Genomic DNA, 25,909 nt, shown 5'->3' on the forward strand with positions numbered 1-25,909 from the left:
ACATGGCTTTGAAACGAAGGAAACCTGATTTTTTTTTAAAGAACATAGAAATTTAAATCTGTCCCTTCGTTCCATGGATATAAACACACAGCTGGTTTTATTTTTATTTATTTATTTTATGCATTTATTTATTTTAAGACCATGCCTCACTTTGTACAGTTGGCTTGCCTAGAACTCAGTATGTAAACCAAACTGGCCTTGAACCCTCGATCTTCCTCCTCATGCCTCTCAGATGGTTTTGCCGTACATAGGCATAGGCCACTACCTCTGTTGCTAAATGTTTTTCTAGGGAAGAGAAAAATCAAAAAATTAGGACAAAAAAAAATCTGTCTTTTCTCCAAATTTCCCAGATACAAACCAAGGTATAATTCCACCTATGTTGTCTCTGGGGAAATAGTGAGTTGGCTGGCTTTGCTTACAGACCAACAAATGAGGGGTTATGGTAAAAAGCATCAATAGACATGAACTAGCCACATTAGATGGTCCACACCCAGCATGGATGCCGGCTACTCCAAGGCTACATGGTTGGAGCTTTTCTCTCTAGTCTTTCTCAGCTCATATACTTCTCTGAGGCCATAGATACTTAGGACAGTGTTTCACACAACTTATCAGAGAAGCTCCAGAATACCCTGGTGCAGGAGGGTCCCATGGCCCTTCTTGAGTATCCTTTAATGGAGGATCTCCAAAAAACCCACCTGTAGTGATGCTTGAGATATAGCAGAATTTGAGAGGTAGTGATGGCCTTGCACAGTGAACAGTCTTGTATAATAACCACAATACCATGTATCAAAGGCTTGCCTTATATATTCCAGCCTTCTATTTTATTCTTTTTAGCAAAAGTGGCTGACATTGTTCTTCAAATCAGAGTTAGAGTTAGCTTTTTTTCTTCAGGTTTTGTACACTTTTTTTTTGTCTAATTCTAACAAGAGTATGTCTTGACACTTCAGATTAAAAAAAAATGTATCTACCTTCTTCTTGTCATTAGAAATCACCTAGGGGAAAGCCATAGAGCTAAGTTGGAAGAGTCAACATGAGTATAGCTGAGTTGAGTTTCCTTAACCCACACTGTAGAAAGGAAAAACCAACTCCTGGAAGTTGTCTTCTAAACAAGAAAGCTGTGGCCCATCTATGTCTCCAAACAAATGTCTAAATACATGTGAGCAGATAAGTGTAAAAATTTAATTGCCTGGAGAAATATAGAAAGTTTAACATTAACATCATCTAATGTTTCTGTAGAATTGTGTGACTGGGCATTTCTGCTTGTGCCCTTTTCTAAGTCCTGGTTTTGTTTCTGATCGCATACAGCAGGATAGTGCAGAGAGCCTTCTATTATCCCAGTACACTGCAAGCTGGGGAAACACGTTTCCTAACATGTTCTGTAGCACAGTTCTTTTTTTGTGGCTTGGCCTTTGAGAGGCACTTACAGAATTTTTTACTTAGAAGATGATTTGAATTTTCAAATAATTTCAGCTAAGGTTTATGTTCTTAAAGGGAATGGGAGACTGGTTATTCTCGAGTCAAAACAGGAGTGACCATGTCCCAGGAAGACAGATTCACGGCACTGTTGACACCATGTTCCAACATAGTACTTGGTTGAAATTTTTACAGTTAATGAGTAAAGCCATGAAAAAAGACACCTTCTGAATATATTGTTTGGTTCACAGGTGGCAGCAAGTGTGGGGAAAACTGTTAAGAGGAGTCCAAGGAACTAAAACTACGCCACTATAATTTGAAGCTGGTCTGTAACACCCCAGCCCTCCATAACCAGGAAGTTTAAACATTGGAGTCATAGAAGGTTTTGTTTTGGTTTGGTTTTTGAGACAGTCACTTTATGTAGGCCTAGCTGTCTTAGAACTCACAGAAATCTACCTGCCTCTGTCTCCCAAGTGCTGGGAGTACAGGTCTGTACCTCTGCATGATCGTCTTCTCCCTGGGAAAGGAACGCTGCCAGCTACGACTCTCTGTTTATCTATGACTACATCCAGAAACCAGGGACGAAAGCGCTGGACAAAGAGAAGTCTGTTTACTAGGCATTGTCTTTGTTCATAGGTTTCAGTGCAGTGAAAAGGGGCCATCACATAATGAAAAATGCAGCAGTGGGGCGGAAAGGGAGGGAGTGAATGGTTACTCTATATGTATTAGATAGAAAGATGGTGTTGTTGTTGATTTTTTAATAGTTTAGGCCTAGAAAGTACAATTATTTAGTGCCAGGAAACTCGTTTCTTTAAAAAAAAAAAAAAACGAGGGCTTTGAGGGTAGGAGCAGTAAAAACATGGTGCAATGGCTAAGAGCACTTACAGAGGACTGTGTTTAGTTTCTAGCACCTATATGGTGGCTTTGAGATGTGCAACTCGAGTTCCAGGGCATCTAATACCCTCTTCTGGTCTCTGAGGGTATCAGAGAATGGTGTGTGTGTGTGTGTGTGTGTGTGTGTGAGAGAGAGAGAGAGAGAGAGAGAGAGAGAGAGAGAGAGAGAGAGAGAGAGAGAGAGAGAGAGTATCTTTAGGTAAAACATGAATATGCATAAACTGAAATAAACAAATCTGATAATACATACAAAAAATGATTAAAGAGGGCTAAGAATTTAACTCACTTGGTACTAAATAAACTTGGCATGGGTTGAAATAATGGGTCAGACCATAAAGTGATTGTCAAGTAAATGTGGGGACCTCAGTTTTGTTCTCTAGTGCCCACATAATGTTCACCTCTGATGTGTATACACACACACATACACATACACACTCACGTGTGTGTGTGAGCAAGCATGTATATAGTCAATTAAGCAGAAGGAGTTCTAGGGAGCTTTGAGATGTCTCAGTGGTTAAACGCACTTGCTACTCTTGCAGGGCACCCAAGTTACATCCCAGCACCTACTTTGGGTAGCTCACAACCACCTGTAACTCTAACTGCAATAAATCTGGTGCCCTTTTCTGGCGTCTGTGGGCACTGAATACCCTTCCATCTGTCGAGAGAATTTAAAAATGTTTCAGGTAATCAAGTCCACCAACAATTTCCTAGTCAACTTGGGATACACTAGGCTTCGTTATTCATAGATAACAAATAAAAAATGATAAAATATTGAAATGGTATGTTCAGTGCCTTGGCCTTTGTCGATCGATTTTGGTGCTATGATTCTGCATGTGTGTCTTCTGTAGACGGGAGCAGATTCCAGTCTACCTTTAATGTAATAGGTTCCAGCATCTCTTGTTTCCCGTGTCTATCAGTGTGTGTGTACCCATGTGTGTGGAAGCTGGGTGATAAGGCAGGGTGCTTAAATGCTTTGTTGCATTATGTTAATTCCTCAGCAGTGCAATCAAATTCATGTCGTAATTAAAGCTGTCAGTTGGAAGGCAAGCCAATCGCTGCGAAAGCACAGCATAACAAATGAACTGAAATGATTCTGCGTGTAGCTATACAATGCTTCACCAGGCATGAAATTAAATAAGTAATTTGATGTTGACATCAGAAATTGAAATGATACCCACTGTTCCCTCATTCAGTCAGACCTGCATAAACAATGGCCAGAGCAAACATGCACAACAAAGCCCCCCTCTCTGCCCGCTCCCCAAGTAATGCACAATATATATGCAAAATGAGCATATCAGAGCTTGCTTAGACCTCAAGGATGTAATTTGCTTTGCTATACAATACGATGATAGGCTTGGAGGGGGTGGGAAGCTTGGTTTGGAGTGATCCTTCTCCTTTTGGGATGAAACATATTCAGCAAGCGGGGTGAATGAAATCAACAAATTCCCTGTTTCTCTGTCATTCATCCTAAAATGAGTTTGTTTCCTAGAGGCAGGATCACTGGCTTGTAGAAACTTAACTTGTCATCCACCTTTGCCTGCTGTAACAGGGACTGGGGGTCCATGACATTATCACATGGTCAGGAACTGCTGTAAGCAGTCTCCATGGCTACGGTGGGTGGATTGGACGCTCTCTTTCCTACTTATAGAATCAAGAACAAAGAAGGGGTTTTGTTGTTTATTGGTTGGTTGGTTGGGGTGTGTGTGTGTGTGTATGTGTGTGTGTGTGTGTGTGTGTGTGTGTGTGTGTGTGTGCGCATGCGTGCATGTATGCCACCAGTATATAGGTACTTAGGAAGACCAGAAAGGATATTAGATCCACTGTAGATGGAGTTACAGGTGGTTTTGAACCACCTGATTTTAGAGGTGGGAACTGAACTCGACCCACAGAGAACTATTTAGCTAGCCTTTTAGCAAGGTTTATTATAAACATGGATCACAAACCAGACATACCTTACATGGTGCTTTATCCCTCCGAGCTTACAAGATGAGGAAATTTTCCTCTAGGAATGCTGTGAAGCATGCTGTTTTTGTTTGGTGTGGAGATGGTGAGAAAGTCGTATACTCTTCCCCTTGGTTTGAATGTAAAATGTGCCCGTCGGGCCCGTGTGTTTGAACAATTGTTTTAAGGCTAGTAGGGATGTTTTAGGTGATTGTAGAACCTTTAGGAGGTAGAGCCTTGCTGTAGACGAAGATACTCACTAAGGGTATGCCTTGGTGTTGCATAGGGCACCTACACTTCCTGTTTAATCTCTACTTTCTGAGTGCTGATGAGGTGTGATTAGGGGCTTGTGACATAATAAACTCTGGCCCTTCTCTCTGTGATAAACTTTATCCTCAATCTGAGATCTGAAATGCGTCCTTTCTTTTTTAAGCTGATTTGGTCAGATAGTTCGTTATAGTTATATAAGTACATCATATATGTTCTCAGTTTACAGTCAACAGAAATCATATCTGTTGTGGTCACAGAGATGTCACGTTCTCTTAGCCTCTTTTCTCTCAAACAATCCACATATTTATACATCAGTTCAGCCTCATTTCTGCGATGCCTCTTGTGATCAAGACACGGCCAATAGCCACATGTTCCACTCTTGCCTGCTGTCTAAAGAAGAGGAGGGGGGCTATGTAAGTGTAACAGCTAGTGTGAATGACTCGAGTGACGGTGGCAATGAGGCTTCTGTGGAGGTATGGGCGGCCCTACTCCAAAGTTCCTATTAGAAATTAAATAAATGAAAATGGATTATTTCCATTTCCGACCATTTTGTTGCCTTTCTTGCTCACAAAGTTAAACAATTTCTTAGGACAGTTTTTAGAGAAAGCTTATAAACAAAACCAATCCAGGCCTAATGCTTGCTGTGTCTTCATTAGGGGAAAGCTTGCCTAGCATGCGTGAGGCCCTGGCAGTGTTTAAACCTGGTACGGTAGCACACTCTCATTTTCCCCACCTTCAGGAGAAGGGTTCAAGAGGATCGAGGCTATCTTCAGTACACAGGGAGATGGGCGTTAGCCTAGACTACAGAGGCCTTGTCCAAAAATTGGGCAAATACTTTAGTTGGTTGAGTGGTTTCTAGTAAACAGAGAGCCCATCACTTGATCGGTAACAGTACATAAATGAGTGTGGTGGTGTGTACCCCTAGAAATTGGGGTAAACTTAAACAGCATGAGAACATGTCTCGAAATGGGGGGAGTTAGAGACTGGAGAGAGGACCCATTGGTTAAGATTACTTATTCTGCCCAAGTTTGGTTCCTAGTATTTTCCTCAGGGAGTTCACAGTTGCCTTTAAATCCAGTTCCAGAGGATCCCTTTGGCCTCCTTTGTGCACGTGTACACACATAGTACACATAAACTAATGTAGACATACATACACATGGATGGTGTTAAAAAGGTATATGAATTTCATATTCATAGTATGGCTTCTTTTTTCTCAGTACTTGGTACCCTGAGTTTGGTTTCAAATTATTGATTTTCAGTTGGTTCACTGTATGAGAGCTGCAGCAGTCTGAATTGATATTATTGAGAGAAAAACTGCTTCCCTCTGCCCACGGATTCTTTGCATTTTAGTCAACTAATTATGTTTACAAAATGTCTAATTTTTGCACAGTGCCAAGTGTGTGCTTACCAAAGCCTTTGGGGAATCAACTGGCAAGTAGGTCATATACCAAAAAGTCATCCAAACCCACTGGGCTTTTTATTTTCAAGTCAGTCTGGGCGTTTTTCCTCTTGCCTGCCTCTCTGCGGCCACAAAACCAAATAGCTTGAGACCCAGGCCTTGAATGTCAGGAAGTCGGAGAGGCAGGCTGCCACGTGCCTGTTTAGTCTCAGTGCAGGGCAAAATGCCATCATTAATTCATTACCCAGCTGCCTGTCAAATAAATTGGCAATTACGTGTACTGCAGAAGCTCAGAAATCTAGTAAATAGCACGTTAGCATCTCTGAGTCGCTGAGAGATATAAAGGGGAAAAAAATCAAGCAACACAGTCTGTGTATCAGCAGCTGATGACAAGAGGCCTCATGCCTGGGTATATGATGTGTGATAAAAAACTCAGAGAGGGCTGTTAATGAGCTGTGTGGATGAGAACATGCTAAAAATGGCCACTGACTTTTCTACTCTGTCTCTGTGCTTCCTTTGCAGAGTTCAGCTCCTTCCAGCTTGGGGACAGGCTACTTCGTAAGTCCACCTCCACTTCCACCTGCGCGCCTCCTCTTGCCATCAGTCCGCTCGTATAACAAATCCTCATTACAGTGTGAACAAATGACACCCAAGGAGTCCTCCTTGCTCCTAACGAGCTCCCTGATTTCTGCCCTTTCATTGAGGATTGTCTTATTTCTAAAGGGTTTAACCTGTTGGGCCTTAAGGATCAGGAGGCATCTGCCTCGATGGGGCACTTAGCATGTTTACTAGATATGCGGAGATGTAATTGCTCTTGCCAGCCCAATTCCATAATTGCTGGAAGTCAGATTGCATATGGAGTCATTTGACTTCTTCGAAGCAGTTGGAAGAGCTTCTGTGTGCACAGCTACTTGCTTTGCTGTTTCTGTTATTTCATTGTGCGGGGAGGTGGCTTTCCACAGTGTTTCCCTCATAATTGGTTGGTAGGTGCATCTAGCTTTTAAGCCAGCAATCACCACTGCACCCCACAGTTTGTCAAACAGAGATGCATTATATGCTTTCTGGTCCTTACACTCTGTTCTCAGGGGAGGACAAGGGATGGAGGAAATATATTTCTGGGATTATTGAACTATCATTCAAAGACAGAGAAATGATCGCTTCATTAAATTTTTATAACTAAATTATCCTTTGTGGGTTCTCAAGATATAAATGAGGAAGAATCACAAACCAGCATTATTTACACAAGATAGCATAACATTGTGTATTACAGTACTTACAGGAACTTGATTGTGTTCTGAAGTAACACTTGATACTATAATACCCAAGATTGAACACATGCTACACAACACAGTCAATAAATACCATTTCAGTTAAGCTGTTTTTAACTCTGTCCTTTCAACATTGCTAATCAGTCTGCTTCTGACTCATTACTCTGAATATCTGGTTGAATTATGAAAATCAGCATCATTTCAGTGAAGATTGAGTCTTTCCTATGTTTCGTCACCAAGGCACCCTCTCCTGGTTCCTCTGCCTTGGCCTTGATCTATAATCCAAGAGAATGGTGAGCCTGGCTCTGGCCCTGCATCATACAGTTAGCTCACTATGGTGGCTCTGCACACTGGGCCTGAATATTCATGCTTCCAGAAGGAGTAGGATGCGCTCAGTTTCTTGCTTCAGCAGTTGAAAGAACAGACGTGGTCCCATCTGCCATCTCTTCACACCAGGCTGAGTGTGGGTTGGGATGCTGGAAGTCAGGACTGCAGGCTGTGGTGCCTGTTTTCTGTGCTCTCTATCCTCACCCCACCCCCCTTTCAAACATAAAGCCAAAGCCACCTTCACCACGTTCAGTTACAGCCTGAACGCTCTATTGTCAGTGTAGTCTCCCTGAAAGAAGAAGACCATTTTAAAAATCGACATTTTATTTTGCTTTTTACTTCCTTAGTTCTTGTAATGCTTTTATTATCTAATAATACACATGATAACTAATGAATCCTTGATTGGGGTTTGAAAGTGCTTTTTTTTTTTTTTTTTTTTTTTCATGCTGTGACAACTTTGGTTAGCTTTTAAACTTGCCCATTTTGGTATAGTTGCTTTGGTAAAATCAACTTACTTCTCTTATCTCAAGAGCTGTCATGTTATTATCGTACATGGAGAAGATGAGTACCAGATGTCTGTTCTGCTCTCAGCTATGATAAAAATGCCCCTCCTCGGAATGTGTTTCCAATACCACATTGTTCTGTTATCACCCTGCAAAATCCTTAGTGGAGTTGCCAAGCCCTCATCAAAACCGGGCTCTGTTTCCAGTGTCATTCCAACGTATCACATGTAGGACTCAGTTTCAGGAACTGACTTCCACATTGGTGAGTGTAAATGGAAGTAATGAATTTACGACTTCTGTGATGGTCCTCTTTCCCCACTTGAGATGTACTGTTTGCAGCGTGCTCATGGTCTGTATATTAGAACAGCTCTCAGTGAGTGTGTAAGGAAGGAGAGTCAGTATTGGGCTGAGTCCCACACTGATTATTTTTTTCTCATTAATTGCCTTTGGCAACTCTTTGAAATTTGGAAGTCACTACAGCTGAGCTAATTCCTCTCATGAAATCATGAACTGTTGAGTTTGCAAAGGCCAAGGCCCCCTAGCTTTGGAGCTTAGCAAAGAAGAACTGTTTTATTAAACACTCTCCCTTGCTTTTCTGTCCCTCTTCATTCCAGAACCCTTTGTTTTCTCTTCTGTCCTAGAGTAGAGATTTTTGTAAACTAAGGTGAAAATCCCAGTGTTCTGCTAGTTCATGAAAATACACTGTAACCCATGAATGCTAGAGCCTACATTTGTGTGCAGGTGATGTGCGTTGTTACACTCACCTGCCCACTCTTGGACAAATGCAAGAGTGCTTGGAATTGTCTCTCAGTTCCTCCACTGCGTCTGTCTTGCTTCGGTGAAGGGCTTTGAAGACGCCTTTGTTTTTGATCTGGTTATATTTGTTTACGTCTTCCTGGTTTTGTGTTCCAAAGATGTCTGCTGAGGTCTGTCAGTTTTCCAGTCTCTGCAGAAGATTTGAGAGATGGGAACAGCAGTGAAGAGCACTATTTACATAAGCGGATTGCAAAGGATTCCCAAAGTAGACAAAATAGAGAAGCATTGGAACAAACTTTGCACATTTGGGGGCGGCTTTGAATACTGTGTTATACACACACACACACACACACACACACACACACACACACAGACACACACGAGTCTCTCTCATCTCGTACGTATCCCCTGCTCAGCTCACATTCTAAATATAAATGAAATTATAGGCGACTTGGAATCAGTTTTCTGGGTTTTTCTTTCCTTTTTGGCAAGCGTACTGAAACTTGCTGGAGTGTGTATAGGGTTTTCCTTTTTGTTTTTTAAACGTCAGCTCACTGAATACATTTTCTGTTTTGATTTAAACAGTTCTGGGTCTCTTTCCTTCTGAGACATGTACACAAAATTTCACTCTAAATAATGTGCGATGAAGTCCAAAGCGGCAGAATGATTCATGTGACCAGTTGTTTTACCTTGGGCGGGGTATTTGATAGATCTGTCTCTACTTCACCACCCACCTAATAGAGTTGTGAATCTTCAACCCAGTGACATCATCAGTGTGCAGAGAATAGAACTGTCAATAGTAAGCAATAAAATGTACTTCTGAGGGTTTTTTTTTTTCCTAAAGGTATTTTCATTGTTTTAATTTTGTGAATGTGCGTGCCTTTGTGGGTAACTATGTATACAGCAGTGTCTTTGCCTATGGAGCCCAGAAGAGGGAGTCAGATCCCTGGAGCTAAAGTTACAGATTTTGTGAACTCCTGTTGTAGATGTAAGAGCTGCACAGACTGTATTTATGAGACGTAACCATGGAGCCATCTCTTCATCCTCTAAGTCTGTCTGTTCCTCATACAACAAATGAGTACATAAACCTGGTGTCACGTGACTATGTAATGTTGTCACAGAGGGCACCACTAAGAAATTAAATCAAATAAAAGTAGAGCTTTGCCGTTTGTACCCAGCATATAGAAGCATTTATATCCCTTCCTGTAGCTTTATGGGGACCTCGACTCTGTGTTTGGTTGGATGGGTATCATTCACCGTGTATGGACATTAGTTAGACACAGGTGCTTTCACCTGTCACCCTGGTGATGGTGGTGTTGGAATGACCTCTTCTCTGGGCTGTCTAGGCATGACAGTTGTTACCTTTAATCTGTTAATATTTCTTACCTGTTTTCTCACTCTGGGGTTTTAAAGCATGTCAAGACCACTTAACATGTCTGAGGTTGGGGCTGGCAGTTAAGGAAAAACTGTTCAGTAATTCAGGTTTTAAGACATTGATTGTAAGTTGCAGGCATTCCTCTGTGATGCCAAAAGGGAGTGAGCACAGTCAGTAGAGAGGCAATACTTCTTCAGATTGGGTCTCAGAACCTGGAACTCACCAGTTAGCCTACTAGACTGGCTGGCTGTTGAGTTCCCAGGGATCCTACCAGTTCTGCCTTTTCGGCACTGGGATTATAGACATGTTCCACCAAATCTGGTTGTTTCTGTGGGTGCTGTGTGTCTGAGCTCAGGTCTTCATGCTTCTGTGGGTGACACTTTACCTCCTTTACCATCTTTCAAGCCCTGGAAGCTATGAAAGTGATGGAGCCCCTGTGCCTGTAGTCAGGAGATTTACTCTCTGCCTGAGCTTTTGCTCTTGTGAAAGGGACACACATCCTGCCTGTTTCTGTGGATGACATTCAGCTTCCTCACAGTCTTCCTTTCTTAGACTACCCGCCTCCTAGCTGGTATCTCGCTTCTCTCGCTCCAGTGATTTCTCTTACATCTCTGGCTTGCTAACTCTTGTTTTTCAGTCCTCCAGAAAACCAACCCGCAGACACTTTATGGTTCATACATATTCGTGGGGGATCGCACAGCATGACACTTTTTAAGATGGGGTTTGTGTAATTACTGCTTTTCTGTATATTACTCAGATTGTGGGTATAGTTCTGGAAGCAGGTACAAACTGCAGCATGGTGACCTTGTTTCATTCTTAGTTTTTAAAATGCAGACCCTTGAAAAGTCCAAGGTCATTTGTTATAATTTGTGTAATTATTTGTATTTTAAAATTTTGTTGCAAATGTATTACTAAATACATTAATTTTTAATTTCATTTCAATTATTATTGTTAAATGTGTTACTGTATAATTTCCATTGCCCCACCAAGCAAGCCTTTCTATATCGTTCCCCTACCATTCTGTCTCAAATTCATGGTCCCTTTTTCGTGAATTATTATTGTGTTTTTATATTACAACAAATAAATATATAAATATCTGCTGAAACCGTTTAGCATTGCTTCCTCCAATGTGTATTTTTTTAGGGCTGGTTGTTTGATATTGCATAAGGGAGCTTATTTCTGAGGAAGGCTTTAGTTCATATTCTCTGTCTCTCTCTATCTCTGTCTGTCTCTCACTCTTCCTCTTTTCCTCCCTCCCTTTCTCTTTCCCTCCATCCATCCCTTATTTCTTCTTTCCCTCTCCTTTTCCTTCTCTCTTGCCCTCCCTGTTTCTTTCTCCTTCTGCCTCTCTGAAATTTTTAATTGGTTTTAGCAATTCATTTAGGGGTGGGGTCTTACGTGATTTCCCTATCTATGCTGGTATATAAAGTGACGTTGGATTTGTTTGCATCTTACTTAAGAAGCCATACTGTTGAGGCATCATGGGTAAAGCCTCCCTGGCATATCCATAAATCATAATCTTGTAACAGACATCTTGATTCTCTAACTTGCACAGTCTATCTGTCCCCGTTCCTTGATGTTGCTGAGAACTGGATGCAGCAGTTGTGTCGCAGGTGTATCCATCGGGCCTGGGAACCGCAGGGACAGAGGTGTTCAGTATGTTGACTGGTTGTAGCTTTTTGTAATCATGTCCATCTGCTTCTAAAATGATCTTCTTTGATGAAAGGTGGGAGCTGCACTTATCCTTGGGTTTAAGGATAAGAATTAGAACACCGGAGTGATTTAGGAGAGTGGCAGTAAGAGGTTATGTTCTACGCCCCATGGTCTTTCTGGCCACAGGTAGTTGTTAGATTTCTGGAATCCTATGTGATTAATGCTCTTATTGCTCTTGCTTGAGAACCATTACTATCTGGTTACCAGCATACACCTCGTGTAGCTTCTGACTACCTGTAATGTCAGTTCAATCCAAAGCCCTCATCTAGCCTTAGTAGAAACAGCAGAGCAGAGTAGACCTGGGTTAACTATATCATATTTCTGGAAGAAGGCAGATTACTGTTTTGGTTTCAATACTATATGTTTCCCAGAAAGCTAAATGCTTTAAACCCTGGCTCACAAACCATTTGTGTCATTTTGGTTTTTGAAGCTTTTGGAGCCGAGTCTTGTTAAAGGAAGTACTTTGTGTTTAGGTATAATTATGCACTTGGGACTCTTGTGTGTTCATGCCTGCCTTTCTCTTCTTTGTCTCTGTCCTCTCTCCTCGTCTGCCTCAAAGGAACAGGTTGTTCCACACACTGGAGCTTATGTAATGGACAAGCTCACTTCATACCTAGGTATATGGTCATAGGCGTGAACTTCTGAAACATCAAAGCCAAACAAATCCTTCCTCACTTAAGTTGCTCTCCTCAAATGTTTGATCACACAGTTTAAAATAATTGACTCATGGGAGTGGTGTACGAAGTTTAGTTGGCAGAGTGTTTCTTAGCATGCACAAAGCCCTGGATTCCATCCCTCAGCACCTCAAAACTAATATGATGTCACATGCCTACAATACCAACGATCTAGAGATTGAAGCAGGAGGTTCACCAGGTCAACACCATCTTCAGTTATGCAGAGAGTTCACTGCCAACCTGGGCTTCATGAGACCTCACCTGAAAACAGCGAAACCTAATTGGTAGGAGTCCTGACTGACAAGCAGTGTGTGATGCGGTCAGGAGGAGCCAGGAAGTAGAAAGAGATGAGGAGGAAGGGAACTTGCTGACTTGTTAAAAAGGAGACAAGCAACACCAAGGCTGCATTGGGTTTTCTTACAACTCAAGGAGAAGATAACAAATGATAAATAAACAACAAATAGACAATTTGGGCATAAAATATATATTTAGCAAGTTTAGTGTATATTTAAAAATAATTACACACACACACACACACACACATACACACACACACACACACTAGCACACACAAAACCAAAGGGTAAATTAGTTGCATTTTCTACCCTTTACATGAGAGTCTTAGAGTTCAGTGAGTCACCAAGAGTATTGTGAACAACATTAGAACACACATCTGGGGCTTGTTAACAGAAGAAGTGCTGGGTTTTGCTCTAAGTGTCACATTTTCCTGTAGTCAGCGCTGACTGTAAACAAGAGTTATTGGAGGCTCTGATACTTGGAGGCTCTTCAGACTCCCAGTACTTGCCTTCAGAAGACAAACATTTAAAATGCATTTTGTTCGGTATCAAAGTGTTTATCCATTTAGAAAAACAGTGTCGTTCTAACAAAAGCACCTTGGCGGCATGCTGTTAGAGAGTTAATATACTGTCAGGTCCCATACCCATATGCTCTGGAAGACCAGCATTCGCCCAAGGACTGGTGCTATAAATCTCTCCTAACAAACCTTAATTCACTTAGCTGACTAATGAATACGTTCTGATTTTCCTTTAGTAATTAGCCCCACTAACAGTCATGCTTAAAGTGATGTTCTTCCTACTCTCTTAATGGCTGTTCTACAATCCTTGAGTAGGAAACAAAACAAACAAGAACCATAGCCTTCTCCACTTGAGACTGTGGATAATAAATCATGGTCACTTGGGAGTAGTGGCTGTTTTCAAGTAGGTGACAACTGTCTGTCAGGGCTTATAAACTGTCACCTTGGTTGTGGTGTTGTAAAGCAAAATGGCCTCAGTTCAGAAAGCTGCCTCAGGTTTTTATGGAGCACTTGAAAAACACAAGAAGGAGGCACACCAGTCTTGGTTCCCACAGCACCCTTAATATTTCCTGTATCGATCACAGCTCATAAACTCTTATCATGACTGAACACCGGGTTTGCTCTTAATGTTTATCTGAGGGAATTGAGAACATGAAACACAGGTAGCATTACTGGTGCCCCTCAAGAACTGACCTCAGTTATGATATGCAAATTTTGCACTATGCAAAGTATTATTCATTTCCTTTTTTTTAATATGGAGAAATTCTACATTAAATCTTGTGTAGATACATATATGAGTTCAATTGCCTAAAGAGGCCAGAGAGGATGTCAGATTCTCCAGAGCTGGAATGAGACAGTTGTGGCTCCCTAATGTGTGAGTTGGGAAGTGAATTTAGGTCCTCTGTAATGAAATTGTTTTTAACCACTAAGCCATCTCTCTACATTCTTTATTTCAATTTCAATTCTGAATGAGGGCATTTTCCTTTTCCATATAGGAAATATGCCTCCTACAGTAGGCATTCTACTCGTGATACCTATGACATTGCGAAGGAAAATTCGGGCTATCACTGAACTCACTGACAACATAGAAAGTTAGCATCTTGACTGCAAATGGTAGTCTTCAATATATTTTATTATGTTAGTGCTTTTAGCTTGTTTATGTCTGTACATTCGTCTTTTTTCGATGCAAAATCTCATGCATCCCCCACTGTCCTTGAACTTGCTGTATAGGCTGAGGATGACCTTGAGTTCCTGGTTGTTCCTTTCTCCAGAGTGCTAGGATTATAGACATGTGCCGAGCCACACTTGGCGTATGTGAGGCTAGAAATCAAACATCGAGCTTTATGTGTGCCCAGTAGGTTTTACTTTAAGAGAAGTTTTAAAATATGTATTTAAGAACTTTGCCACACAACTGTATTGTGATGTTTTTGTATCTCCTGGATGTGGGGAATGAGCATTAACAGGATGGTTTTCTAGAAGTAACTGTTTATAGTATTAAGCAGTTGAACCTCATGAACAAATGGAATCCTGAGTTCTCTGGTGCAGAGGCATCCAACCGCACATGCCATTATGATAAGAATTGTCACATTTACAATTTCCTTAGTAAAAACATGCTAATTGTTTTGGTTCCTAGAACTTGAGAGTTATAGAGACATTCAGGTGCTGCAGATGCTTCCCAATGAGATTTTATTTGTGTAAAACCACTTTTTTTCCCCAAGTCAAATGTATACTTTAATACCTGGAACTTCTATGTATATAATTTTTCTTTGAGCATCAAATAGCTATTTTAACATTTTTATTGCTGATTCTGTTCATGAGACTGACTTTATTAAATTTAAACATATTCTTTTAAGCGTTCACCAGTGATAGTTTATGTACTCTATAATTATTTTCAAATATTTTGTGCATGTGTTGTGTGCATTTGCAGGTGTTAGGGTCATGGCATGTGTGGAATGAACAGAGAAAAGGTGTGTGCAATTCATTGTCTCCTACCTTTGCATGGATTTTAAGAATGAATCCACATCAGATTTCTGAAGCAGACACTTTAATCTGCTGAGCAATCTCACCAGCTTTCCTTTAAGACAAACAAGCAAAGCCTACTGCATGGTCTCTTCCACATGTGGAAATCATGATTCCTCCTCTGGAGTAGAATTCAGGCTGTCAGATGTCCTCTGGCTTTGAGCACTTTCCTAGCTGAGCCACTTGAGTGGTTTCATTTTACTTTTCTACAGCAGTAGTGTGTTACACCTTTCTTTCCTTTCTGTCTCCTGATTTTCAATGCCCACCTGGTTTGAGTCTTCATCAGGGTTAAAATGGTTAGTGTGAATGTGAACGCTAAACAATGACCTCATTGGTCATTCAACATGTAGAGAGTTCTTTAAACCTTACCTAAGGGTCATTGTGGGGATGATTAGTCTGATTAGGAGGACTTAAGTTGTCATATGACTGGCCTTGCTCATTGGAGTTCCAGGCTCCAATCATGGAAATGAGAAAGCTCTACATGTATCTGTGTTCTCAGAGGGTTTTTAAATTGAGATGAAACAAAGTAAAAACAAAATAGAAAAACCTGTTTTGTGTCTCAGAGGTCACCCATTAATCTACACCGTGAGTGAAGGTAGGGTGCACTTTTGAAGCTTTTAGAGTTTCATTGAAGAACTTCAGAATAAACATGCATACAATGTATGGGCTAAGGACTGCCGAAACTATGTGTTTCTTCTCATTTTTGGCTACAGATATATCCAAATCTTTAAAAATCATAAGGCAGGCTGTACCTCAGTTGGTTCAGAACTTGCCTAGATTTTGTGTTTTATTGCTAGCATGACACAAGCAGACATGGTATGCACACCTTTAACTGCAGCACTCTAGTCATGGAAGCAGGATGATCAACAGGTCAAGGTCATCCTGGAGGTGGAGCCTGTTAGAGGCCACTTGGGTACCGGTGACTATGCCTGCACACACAGACATTCACACATATGTTATTTAATCAACATTTTGCAAATTTTGTCCAAGAGAGCATGAGACTTTCTGAGTCCTGCCCCCATCTTCCAGATTGTCTGAAACATTTATTTATTTTTCATAGTTACTGTGAAATCCTTTTTTTCCCCCTTGAGACACAGTTTCCCCTGTTTCATGAAAAAAATCTCCCAAATAACAGTATAGGTCATATGATGTAGGGCCTGCATTTACATGTATGTAAACTGAAAGTATTAATACGGTACAAAAACCTTTGCACTTTTTTGCTTTGTTGAATAATTTATATTAGCTTTTGTTTGTTTGTTAAAAGCAGAATCTTTTTGTATAGCTAAGCTGTCCTTGAACTCAGGTAGGAGATAACTGCCAATTGTAGGTTATGGATGGTTTAAGAGAAAAAGATAAAATGTGTTCTTTTACAAACACACGCATACAAACACACACACACACACAATCATTTTTCTAGCCTGTGTAATTCCTTCTCTGCTGGGGGTCATTATGCTGCTATTTAGTTTAATTATGAGGATAAAATATCACATGCCTGGCCTTTCTCTTCCAAGACTTCCAGGTTCAAATCATGAATGTGACTGCTGTATATGTGCCAGTGTTCATAGCTCAGTTTTTACATTCAAAAGGAAATTTTTAAAAAACCTGTTCTCTGTTTTAAGGATTCCACACAACTTGGTTATGAGCTGCCCAAACTACTTCTCTCTCTCTCTCTCTCTCTCTCTCTCTCTCTCTCTCTCTCTCTCTCTCTCTCTCTCTCCCCCCCCTCCCTCCCTCCCTCCCTCCCTCCCTCTCTTTCTCTGTCTGTCTGTTTTTGTCTCTGTCTCTTTTTACAACAAACAAGTTTCTAAATCTCTAAACGTCACTGGGGATTATTCATGTCAAGTTTAGCTCATGAAATTCCCAAGTGCTCTAGAAACATCATGTCAGCCCGCTGATCAAGTCAGTGTTCATTGAACAGTGACTTGAGCCATCTGCAGAGGAGCTCACTCCAGGAAGTCTTCATTGTTTCACATACCTGGGTCGGCCCTGTAGTAAGGGGACATTGCAACTCTTCAGGTCTTGTGGAGGATCAGATTGCTTCTAATGCCTGTGGCTCAGTGCACATTCTCCGAGACAACATCAGAGGGAAACAGACATTTTAAGTAGGTGACAGAGATTTGAAATGACTGTGGTTAATTTGTCCCTTAGCCTTTTAAGAAGAGACGTACCTGATGAGAGTTCATAACAAGAACAATTAAGAAACATAATTATTTCTGCAGAGAAGATGATAGCAGTACTACATTTGTAGACAAAGTGTAAGCAGGAGAGAGGCCTGTCAGAGGCCTCGAGAAAGCACCATCTCCTTTCGTATTTTACACGTTTTTATATTTTTTTATGAGAGCCCATATTTGAGAGACTGGATTTCAAAAGAGATTTTCTATTTAAAGAGAGACTTCAGATTTTTAAATAGACCGAATTTAATAGCCTTTGAATTTGTAAAGACTTTGGGGCATTTTAAGATTCGAGAACTTTTTATTGTGATTTTATATTGATTTGTGGTCTGGAGGATAAAGAAGAAAGAAAAGGTTATAGCTTACCAGTGATTAGTTGGTTTTGCAAGTTGACAGAGGGGCCAGTTGTTCAGGGTAGTTTTTTCTCAACTTGACAAAAGGTACGGACATCAGAGAGGAGCCTCAATTGAGAAGGTGCCTTACTGTATAATTTTACAACAAAGAACTAATATAACTCCTGTTGTAGTGTTTTTCTTTTTTTCTATTTTTTTACTTTATAATAAAGTAATTCTTTCTTTAGAGCTGAAGGTAGGGATTTAAATACCACAGTATTAAGTAAGATATCATAATAAACATCATCACCAGAAGCAAACTGAGGAGGAAAGGGTTTGTCTGATAATCAAGACAGGAATTCAAGCAGGGTACAAACCTGGAGAAGGAGCTGATGCAGAGGCCAGAAGGGGTGCTGCTTACTGGCTTGTTCGTCTAGTAGAGCCCAGAGCCATAAGGGTAGCCTCACCCACAATGAGCTGGGCTCTCCCCCATCAATAACTATTAAGAAAATACAGACTTTCATACAGCCAGATCTTATGAAGGCATTTTTCAACTGAGTGTTCCCTCTCTGATGACTGTACCTTGTGTGAATTTGACATAAAACTTCTGTGCACCATTGACCCATCATCACTGTTAAGCTAAAATTTTTTTCTTTCTTCTTCCACACATCAATATAAAATCACATTAAGAAAGTTGAATCATCCTTAAAATTCCCACCGTCTCTACAAATTCCAACACTGTAAAATTCGGTCTATTTAAAAATCCCAAGTCTCTTTTAAAACTTAAAATGGATACTCTCAAATATGGACTCCTGCAGGAAAAAGAAATCAAAATAAACTAAATACTTTCTTATTTCAAGAGGGAAGAACAAGGGAACAATCATAACCAGATCAAAGTAAAACCAAACCCAAAGCTTGTAAATGACTCAATGTTTAATGTATATATTCACTCACCATCTTCCGGGCTTCCTCCAGGGGGCTTGGAACACTTGGTTGGTTCTACCCTCTGAACCACACTCTGCCTGTCAGGCTTTGCTGACTGTCTTAACAGCTGCTTCTGTTCTTGGTGGTCATCCCATGGTATTGGCATCTCTGAAGTGCTTGGGTCTTCTGTCACAACTGGGCCGAACTTTCATTAATAGCTTTTCTAGGGTTTTCTTTCTGGAGATAATTATCCTAGACTATCACAGTGTTAAGTCTTACCTGCTCTCTATGACCCCATAGTGCATTTTCCACCACACCCCCATCAGTCACTATTTTAGAAAGTTCCCTACAAGCTTTCATACAGCCAGATTTTATGAAGGCATTTTTTTAATTTAAGGCATTTTCTGGTCTGATGATTCTAGTTTATAACATAAAAACTAGCAAGCTCAGGTGCTATTAGTATGCACTGTGTTCAATAATTTGTTTGATTCTAGTGCTCACTTACACAGATGTATCCATGTATGGGTGGGTACACAGGTACCATAGGGATCATTTTTTTCCCTGTGTCCTGTGGGGTCCAGGTAATGAACTCACATGTCTTTAACTGCTGTTTCATCTCCTCAAGACCAGTATTGTGTTTATTCTCAATTTGAAGTGGATTACTGAGTATTTAAAGGTAATTTTGTTTCAAATTTTAAGGTTGCAACAATGATAATTTTGACCTATGCACTCTTTCATACAGGAAATAAGCTCACCCAGGTCCTGAGTAAAATCTTAAAGTATGCAGAAACAAGATAAAGACAGAAACACTTTAAAACTCTAACCTGAGCAAAAGTGTTCCTTTCCTAGAAACCAAGAGCATTTATAGTTACATTTTTCCGCAAGTATTGTATTTATCCAAGTAAAGCATTCATCCAATAGAGTCAAATCCTTAGTTAAAACTCTTAGAAGTGTAGAACCTTTTATTAGGTTTACTTTGAAAATGTCATCCATGCATAATGCTCATTCTCATTTATTGAAGTCAAGTCCCTTATGTCCCTCCCATGTCTTTCCGCTCTCTCCTCTCTCTACGGCTCCTTTCTTTAATCAGGAGACTTTGGGTATTGGTGCTCCTTGTTGTCTAGCTCTGTTTTCTTTAGAAAGGCACATGGTCCCGGGTTCGGAACTATTTTTTAGGGGCCTGGTTGACTCCTCCTTAGGTGCCTGACCGAAGGTTGTGATAGCCCTTCCCTCAGACTCCATTGGTAGCCTACAGTTCAGCAGGAGAGGTAGGGCCTCGTAAGCTCTGCAGACCTGCAGACATACTAAACTCGTAAAGGGCGTTTGGGATGGGGGATCCTTCACGAGGGCATCATGCATGAGATACGAAAAGAGAATGAAGAGATTTGTCGATGGGAGGTTTTAATGTGGAGGGTAGGGATGGAAGATATAAAGGGAGAAGAGGGTTGGCCAAAAAGTAAGTAACTTTGATTTCACAGAAGAAATGAAAGAGGAACACTGGTAAATGTAAAGCCACTTTTATTTCTCCCAAACATCAGTATTCTGGGGGGATCATGGAAAATCAGGACACTGGCAGGTTGGCAGGTTTGTTTGTCTGTCTCTGTTTCTATGTCTATGATGATGAAAAATTAGCGTTTCACTATTATCAATCAAAATGGACTCAGTACCTGATGAATACCCAACAATAAATTTAATATATATCTAATATTTTGAGCCACTTAAAAATCAAAGTGAAGCTCAAGTGAATGGACTACAAAATCATGCTAAATACAATTTTATTTAATTAAAATACTGGTTATGTTTGGTTAAAGAAACATGAAAATACAATAAAACAAGAAGTATCAATAATTCTCAATTACTTATTAGTAAATTTGAGTGTTACAGAAGTGAATTAAAAATAACCAGGCACATTGCACTTACTACAATAGTTCTGGGAAGATCCAGCTGTTTTTATGAAACCAGCATTTTTGCTGTGGTCTTGCTTGTCGAGGTGTTCCCACATAAGGTAAATGTGAGTTTGTAAAAATGCCTCTCAGTTGGCTTTTGTAAGCATTTATTTTAATTCAGTGTATTTAAGGTGTTGGAAACCCAGTTTTTCTTCTAAGAACTTGAGCATTAATGTATATAAGTACTTTTACTTTATAAGCTTATCAGAGCAACACTTCTTCTAATTTCAGAGGCTTTTTAATACAGTCATTCATGTCATGTAAGGGGTCCCAGGCAGATGGCTCAGTGGTTAGGAGCACTTACCAGTCTTGCAGAAGACCTGAGTCACTTCCCAGTGCCTACTTCGGCTTTGTCACAACCCCTTGTACCTTTAGCTCCTGGGGTATCTGATACCCTCTTCTTGTCTCTGTGGGGACTTACACTCACACACACATACCCACACACATGGACACATACACACTGTCAAAAAGAAAATAAATCTTTCAGATATTCATCATGTGTGGTCAGCAAAACACTGTACATGCATTGCATGCCCTTTCCCAGGTTACTAAGCCTGTGACAGGTAACTGAAAAATTGCAGCCAGGGGTTGGAAATGAAAACAGAAACACAGAAACCCTTTTATCAGATCGAGTTGCAGTTCTTGAGGAATTGTGCTCAAAACAGGCAATTAGAATATCATCAACAAGGAGTGAAATAGGGATTTCTGTTTGTCATACGTCTTACGCTGCCATAATTGAGACTTAATCCAAGTCTTAAAACGTTCTCACAGCACTTGTCAGGAGCATCATCGGCCTCTGATGAAGTCAGATGCCTACCGGCCTGCCTTCTGCGACTAAATACTCAAAGCATTGTTGGAAGGCGGTAACTGGCTCATACATGTTGTCCTCTTACCTCCACACATGTGCCATGTCCTTTTACCACCTTAACACCCCCCAACATACATCTATTAAACAAACGATATCCTGGTTTGTACCTCTGTTGGTAGAGTTCCTTCCTAGCATACGTGAAGCTCTGGGTTCTATTTCTAGCACTACCTAAAACCAGCTTAATGGCACACCTCTGTAGTACCAGTGATGCAAGTCTGAGGATCTGATGTCTAGAATAAGAAACTTTACAGTGATTAATGAAATCGAAGCCATTATGTCACAAATGAGGCCAGCCAAGCAGGTTTTACATCAGAAGATGAAGGCTGCAGGAGCAGTACCTCTGGTACGTGCTTTGAGCAGCCCCCTGATGACTGTGGTTGTTTACTGCAGTGTAGAGAAGAGGCTGTGGGAACTGGAAACTAGCCTGACGTACAAGAGCATGCACCTTTCTACATATTGCCTGTACTTTCTTAAACTGGCATCCACAGAGTCTCAAGAAAGATTCCTCATGTGTGCAAGACACTGGACTCGAGTAGTGAAGGACAGTATTGCCTGAAAGAAACAAGTCTGGGGATGAGCCCTCTTTGTCCTTGTCTTCCTGGAAGGAGTTTTACGTCTCAGCAGGGTAAGGACGAGCTCAGAGATTCCAGTTATCGCCTTTGGTAGTGGAAGACTAAGAGTCTGTTGTTGCTTCAGTATGAAACGACCCTCAAAGGCTCATGTGTCTGAGTGCTTGATTTTCAGTTCATGGCACTGTTCTGAGGTTATGTGACTTTTAGGAGGAGGAACCTTACTGAAGAAAATGTATTACCAGGGGCTGTGTCGTATATATACAAACTATCCCGAGTTTGTATTTGAGTTTGTATATGGTGACATCACTTTCTGTTCTCTCACTTTCTTCCTGATCTCCTGATGAAGTCTGATCAGCCAGCTTCCTGAGTACCATGCTGGGCTCAGGCTCCTCCTGCCCTGTCTTCTCCACCCTAATGGACTGTGCCCCTTCTAGAACTGTAAGCCCAAACAATCCCTTACTCTTCTCACTTCTTTCTTTGTTAGAGTGTTTTATCATAGCAAGAGAAAAGTAGCTGATAAATTCTGGTAAGCAGAGAGAGATTCAGAGGGCTACATTTAGTAGACAGAACTAAGTAACTATCTCTTGCGTTTATGCAGAGACGACCCGCAGGCCTGAGGAAAAACCAACCATCTATTGATACAGATGTTGGTGTTCCCAGAAGGAGATTTCAAAAGTTATTATGACTGTATTCTATGCATTCAAAATCTGAATTGAATAAGACTAAAATGAAACTTATAGAAAAAAAACTACAAATAGTGTGAAAGGACAGATACAGGAAGTTGACAGCAGGCTATGGTGTGTCACAGACTAGTGACAAGGGTGACAATGAAGTCACATCTGTAGGAACTGTTCTGAGTGAATCGTGAAGAAGAAAAAAATTTTTTTAATGGGGAGAGCATTAGTGAACTGTATCACAAGTTTTTTTGACCAAATAAAATATAACTGGAATATTCAAAGACAAAAGAATATTTAGACAAGTAATATCTGAAAAATTTCCAAATTTTGTACAAACTGCGAATTTATATATCTGAACAAAGAAGAATCAAAGGCACAATCAAATTTAAGTTATTTGAGTGAATATTTAGAAAGAGAAAATTATATAGTTATGTAGTTATGTGTTATTTAAAAAACAAAACTGATGCTTGACCAGCCCGGTGGTATATACTTTTATTCCTTGAACTCAGGAGTCAGATGCAGGTGGTCTGAGAGGTTGGAGTCAGCCTGGTCCAGAACCGTACGGCTATTCAAAGAAACGCTGTCTCAAAAAATAAATAAATAAAAACAGAAGTAAAATAGGACAGTTGTGGGAATGTACTCCTTCAATCCCAGTACTCGAGAGGCAGAAGCAGATGGATCTCTGTAAGCTAAAGGCCAGCTTGGTCTACATAGCAAGTTCCAGGCCTTCTGGGACTAAATAGGAAGACCACATTAGGTGAAACAAACAAATGAACAGAACTTGAAAAATCAGAAGACTGAGATATCTAGTACATGTAATAACCCTTGTGTGAACCCCAGCACTGGAAGGAAAAGAAGGAAGAGTCTCTCTTGGCTCATATTTTCAGAGATCCAACTTCAGGCTTGACTGACCATTGTTTTAGCTGATCACTGTTTTAGGCCAGGGCAGGGTGACTGATGTCCCAGTAGTGTTTCTAAGAACTGTTTACCTAATGCTGAAACTTGGGGCAAAGTTTTGTTTTCCCATGGCATGGTTTTCCAAGCTGGGCTCAGGTTGCCCCCACTCGTTAATCATTATGAGCCCATCTATGAATCTACCTGTGAACTTTGTCAGAGCTCTCAGGATCCTCCCACTTCCCTCACAGCCCGTCAGATGACAAGCACGCTTTCCACGCATGATTGGATATTCACGCGTTTGATATTCAAACAATAACTTACAGGGTGAGTGGATCTCTCCAGTGACCCTGACAAGAGAGTTAAGTGATAATTTCACCTGGAGTTCTGAATATTCATCTGATAAGGGAGAACTGATCAGATAAAGGAAAAACGCAGCAAGGGAATCTTAATTTTTAGTAGTAAGAAAACAAAATTCACGTTCAAAAGCGAGTAGGAGATTTAAAGCAGTAGTCCACTGAAAAGATAATGCAGAATCAAGTAAGCCTGCCATTGAGCCATTAAAGAAAAATAACTGAGACCCATTGCATGCCTATAAAATCAGCTAAAGGCTGTTCCCAGTAAGCAGTGTCGGTGAAGACACTGAGGAATTGGAGCTCTCCCTCACCGCTGCTGGCAATGTGAAACAAACGCTTCCACCACTTTAAGAAATAGGGTAGGCATTTAGAAAAAATCAAATATAGGGCTGTGAGATGGCTCACTGGATATAGTACTCGATGAATATGCATGAGGATCTGAGTTCAAATCACAGCACCCACACACATGCCAGGTTTAGTGCTACAGCTATCACCCCGGCAATGGATCTAACTTGCTGGCCAGACATCTGGATCTTACTTGCTGGCCAGCCAGTCTAGTCAAAACGTCGAGCTTCGGGTTTAGTGAGAGACCTTGCCTTTAAAGTTAAGATGGAGACAGGGATGATGACCTTGAAAGACAAACGAATAAGTGAAATAAAAAATCTTCCTGGCCAAAATCTCAACTCCAGCCTTTAACTGTGTATGTCTTATTATTCGTTTGTGTGTCAGTCAAGCACCTTTAACATCGAGAAAAACTACTTTCCTGCCATGTGTCATGATGTGAGGTGAATCCTCTCTATGCCAGATTGTAAATGTGAGAACCCATTGCATTTAGTTCTTTCTTGTCATTGACAAGGTAGCATAAAACCTCACAGTGACAAATGTCAAAAAGAGTATACTTTTATCAGATGATTATCTCGTGGTTTTTTTTTTTTTTTTTTTGTTAAACATTATGAGTTGCATGATGGGGCCTCATGAAGGAAATAATGGCCAACTTTTAAGGATTTGGGGAAAAAGAGTTCATAGAGAAGAGCCCAATCATTCACATATATGCAAACACACACATGCACACACGCACGTGCGCACACACGCATATGCACACACAGAAGCACACACACGCACACCAGCAGCCTTTTATGTCTTGGCTCAGAATTGCTGCGTGATGAAATGTAGGCCACCAGATTGAATTACTCCATCGAGCAGCCGCTGCCCTGTGTTAATGGTAATTGCACAGAGACTGCAGTCTTTCTGGGCAACATCTCAGATATTTACCTCCTACCGTTTTTCAATTCAAACCTTTGATGAAAATATTCCCAGTCTTTCTTTAGAGCAGACATCCAACTGTCTTTCTTGACAAAAGCAAGGTCTCTAAATCAGATCCTGACAATTTCTGACACAGCGGTCTACCCAAATCACCTTTTACCTGTGTCACTATGTCATTTCCTAAAGGAGAAAGTGTCCATCAGAGGAACAATTGCTGTAGGTCTCAGGGCTAGAAGGTTGAGCCTGTCAGGAAAATGGAAGAAGAAAAGGGGGAAATTGTTTGTTCCTTTGACTTGAGTTGGAGAAATTCAATGATGGGTTGACTAAATATAATAAATGAAGTAGGATTGTTATTTGTCTTAGAGGTCCATCTATCTGTGTCTCTAGCTATCATTTCTTCTATCTATCGGGTATGTGTGTGTGTGTGTGTGTGTGTGTGTGTGTGGAGAGAGAGAGAGAGAGAGAGAGAGAGAGAGAGAGAGAGAGATGAAGTGGGAGTAAAGTTCCAAATTATTTTTATATTTTCTTCCTTTGTGCATG

General features: G+C 40.7%; 1 protein-coding gene across 5 annotated transcripts in view; it reads left to right on the forward strand.

Annotated features, from left to right (window-relative positions):
• Positions 1-25,909, forward strand: part of AUTS2 (activator of transcription and developmental regulator AUTS2) — a gene marked incomplete at its 5' end in the record, with an annotated part of 1,029,376 nt that overhangs the window by 460,081 nt on the left and 543,386 nt on the right. For all 5 annotated transcript variants that reach the window (XM_080941138.1, XM_080941139.1, XM_080941141.1 and 2 more), the window contains one exon: positions 6,440-6,475. In XM_080941138.1, the coding sequence (XP_080797264.1) occupies positions 6,440-6,475 (36 nt within the window). The remainder of the gene's footprint in view (positions 1-6,439; positions 6,476-25,909) is intronic.

Source organism: Micromys minutus (genome assembly GCF_963924665.1).
Source record: "Micromys minutus genome assembly, chromosome: 29".
NCBI lineage: Eukaryota > Metazoa > Chordata > Mammalia > Rodentia > Muridae > Micromys > Micromys minutus.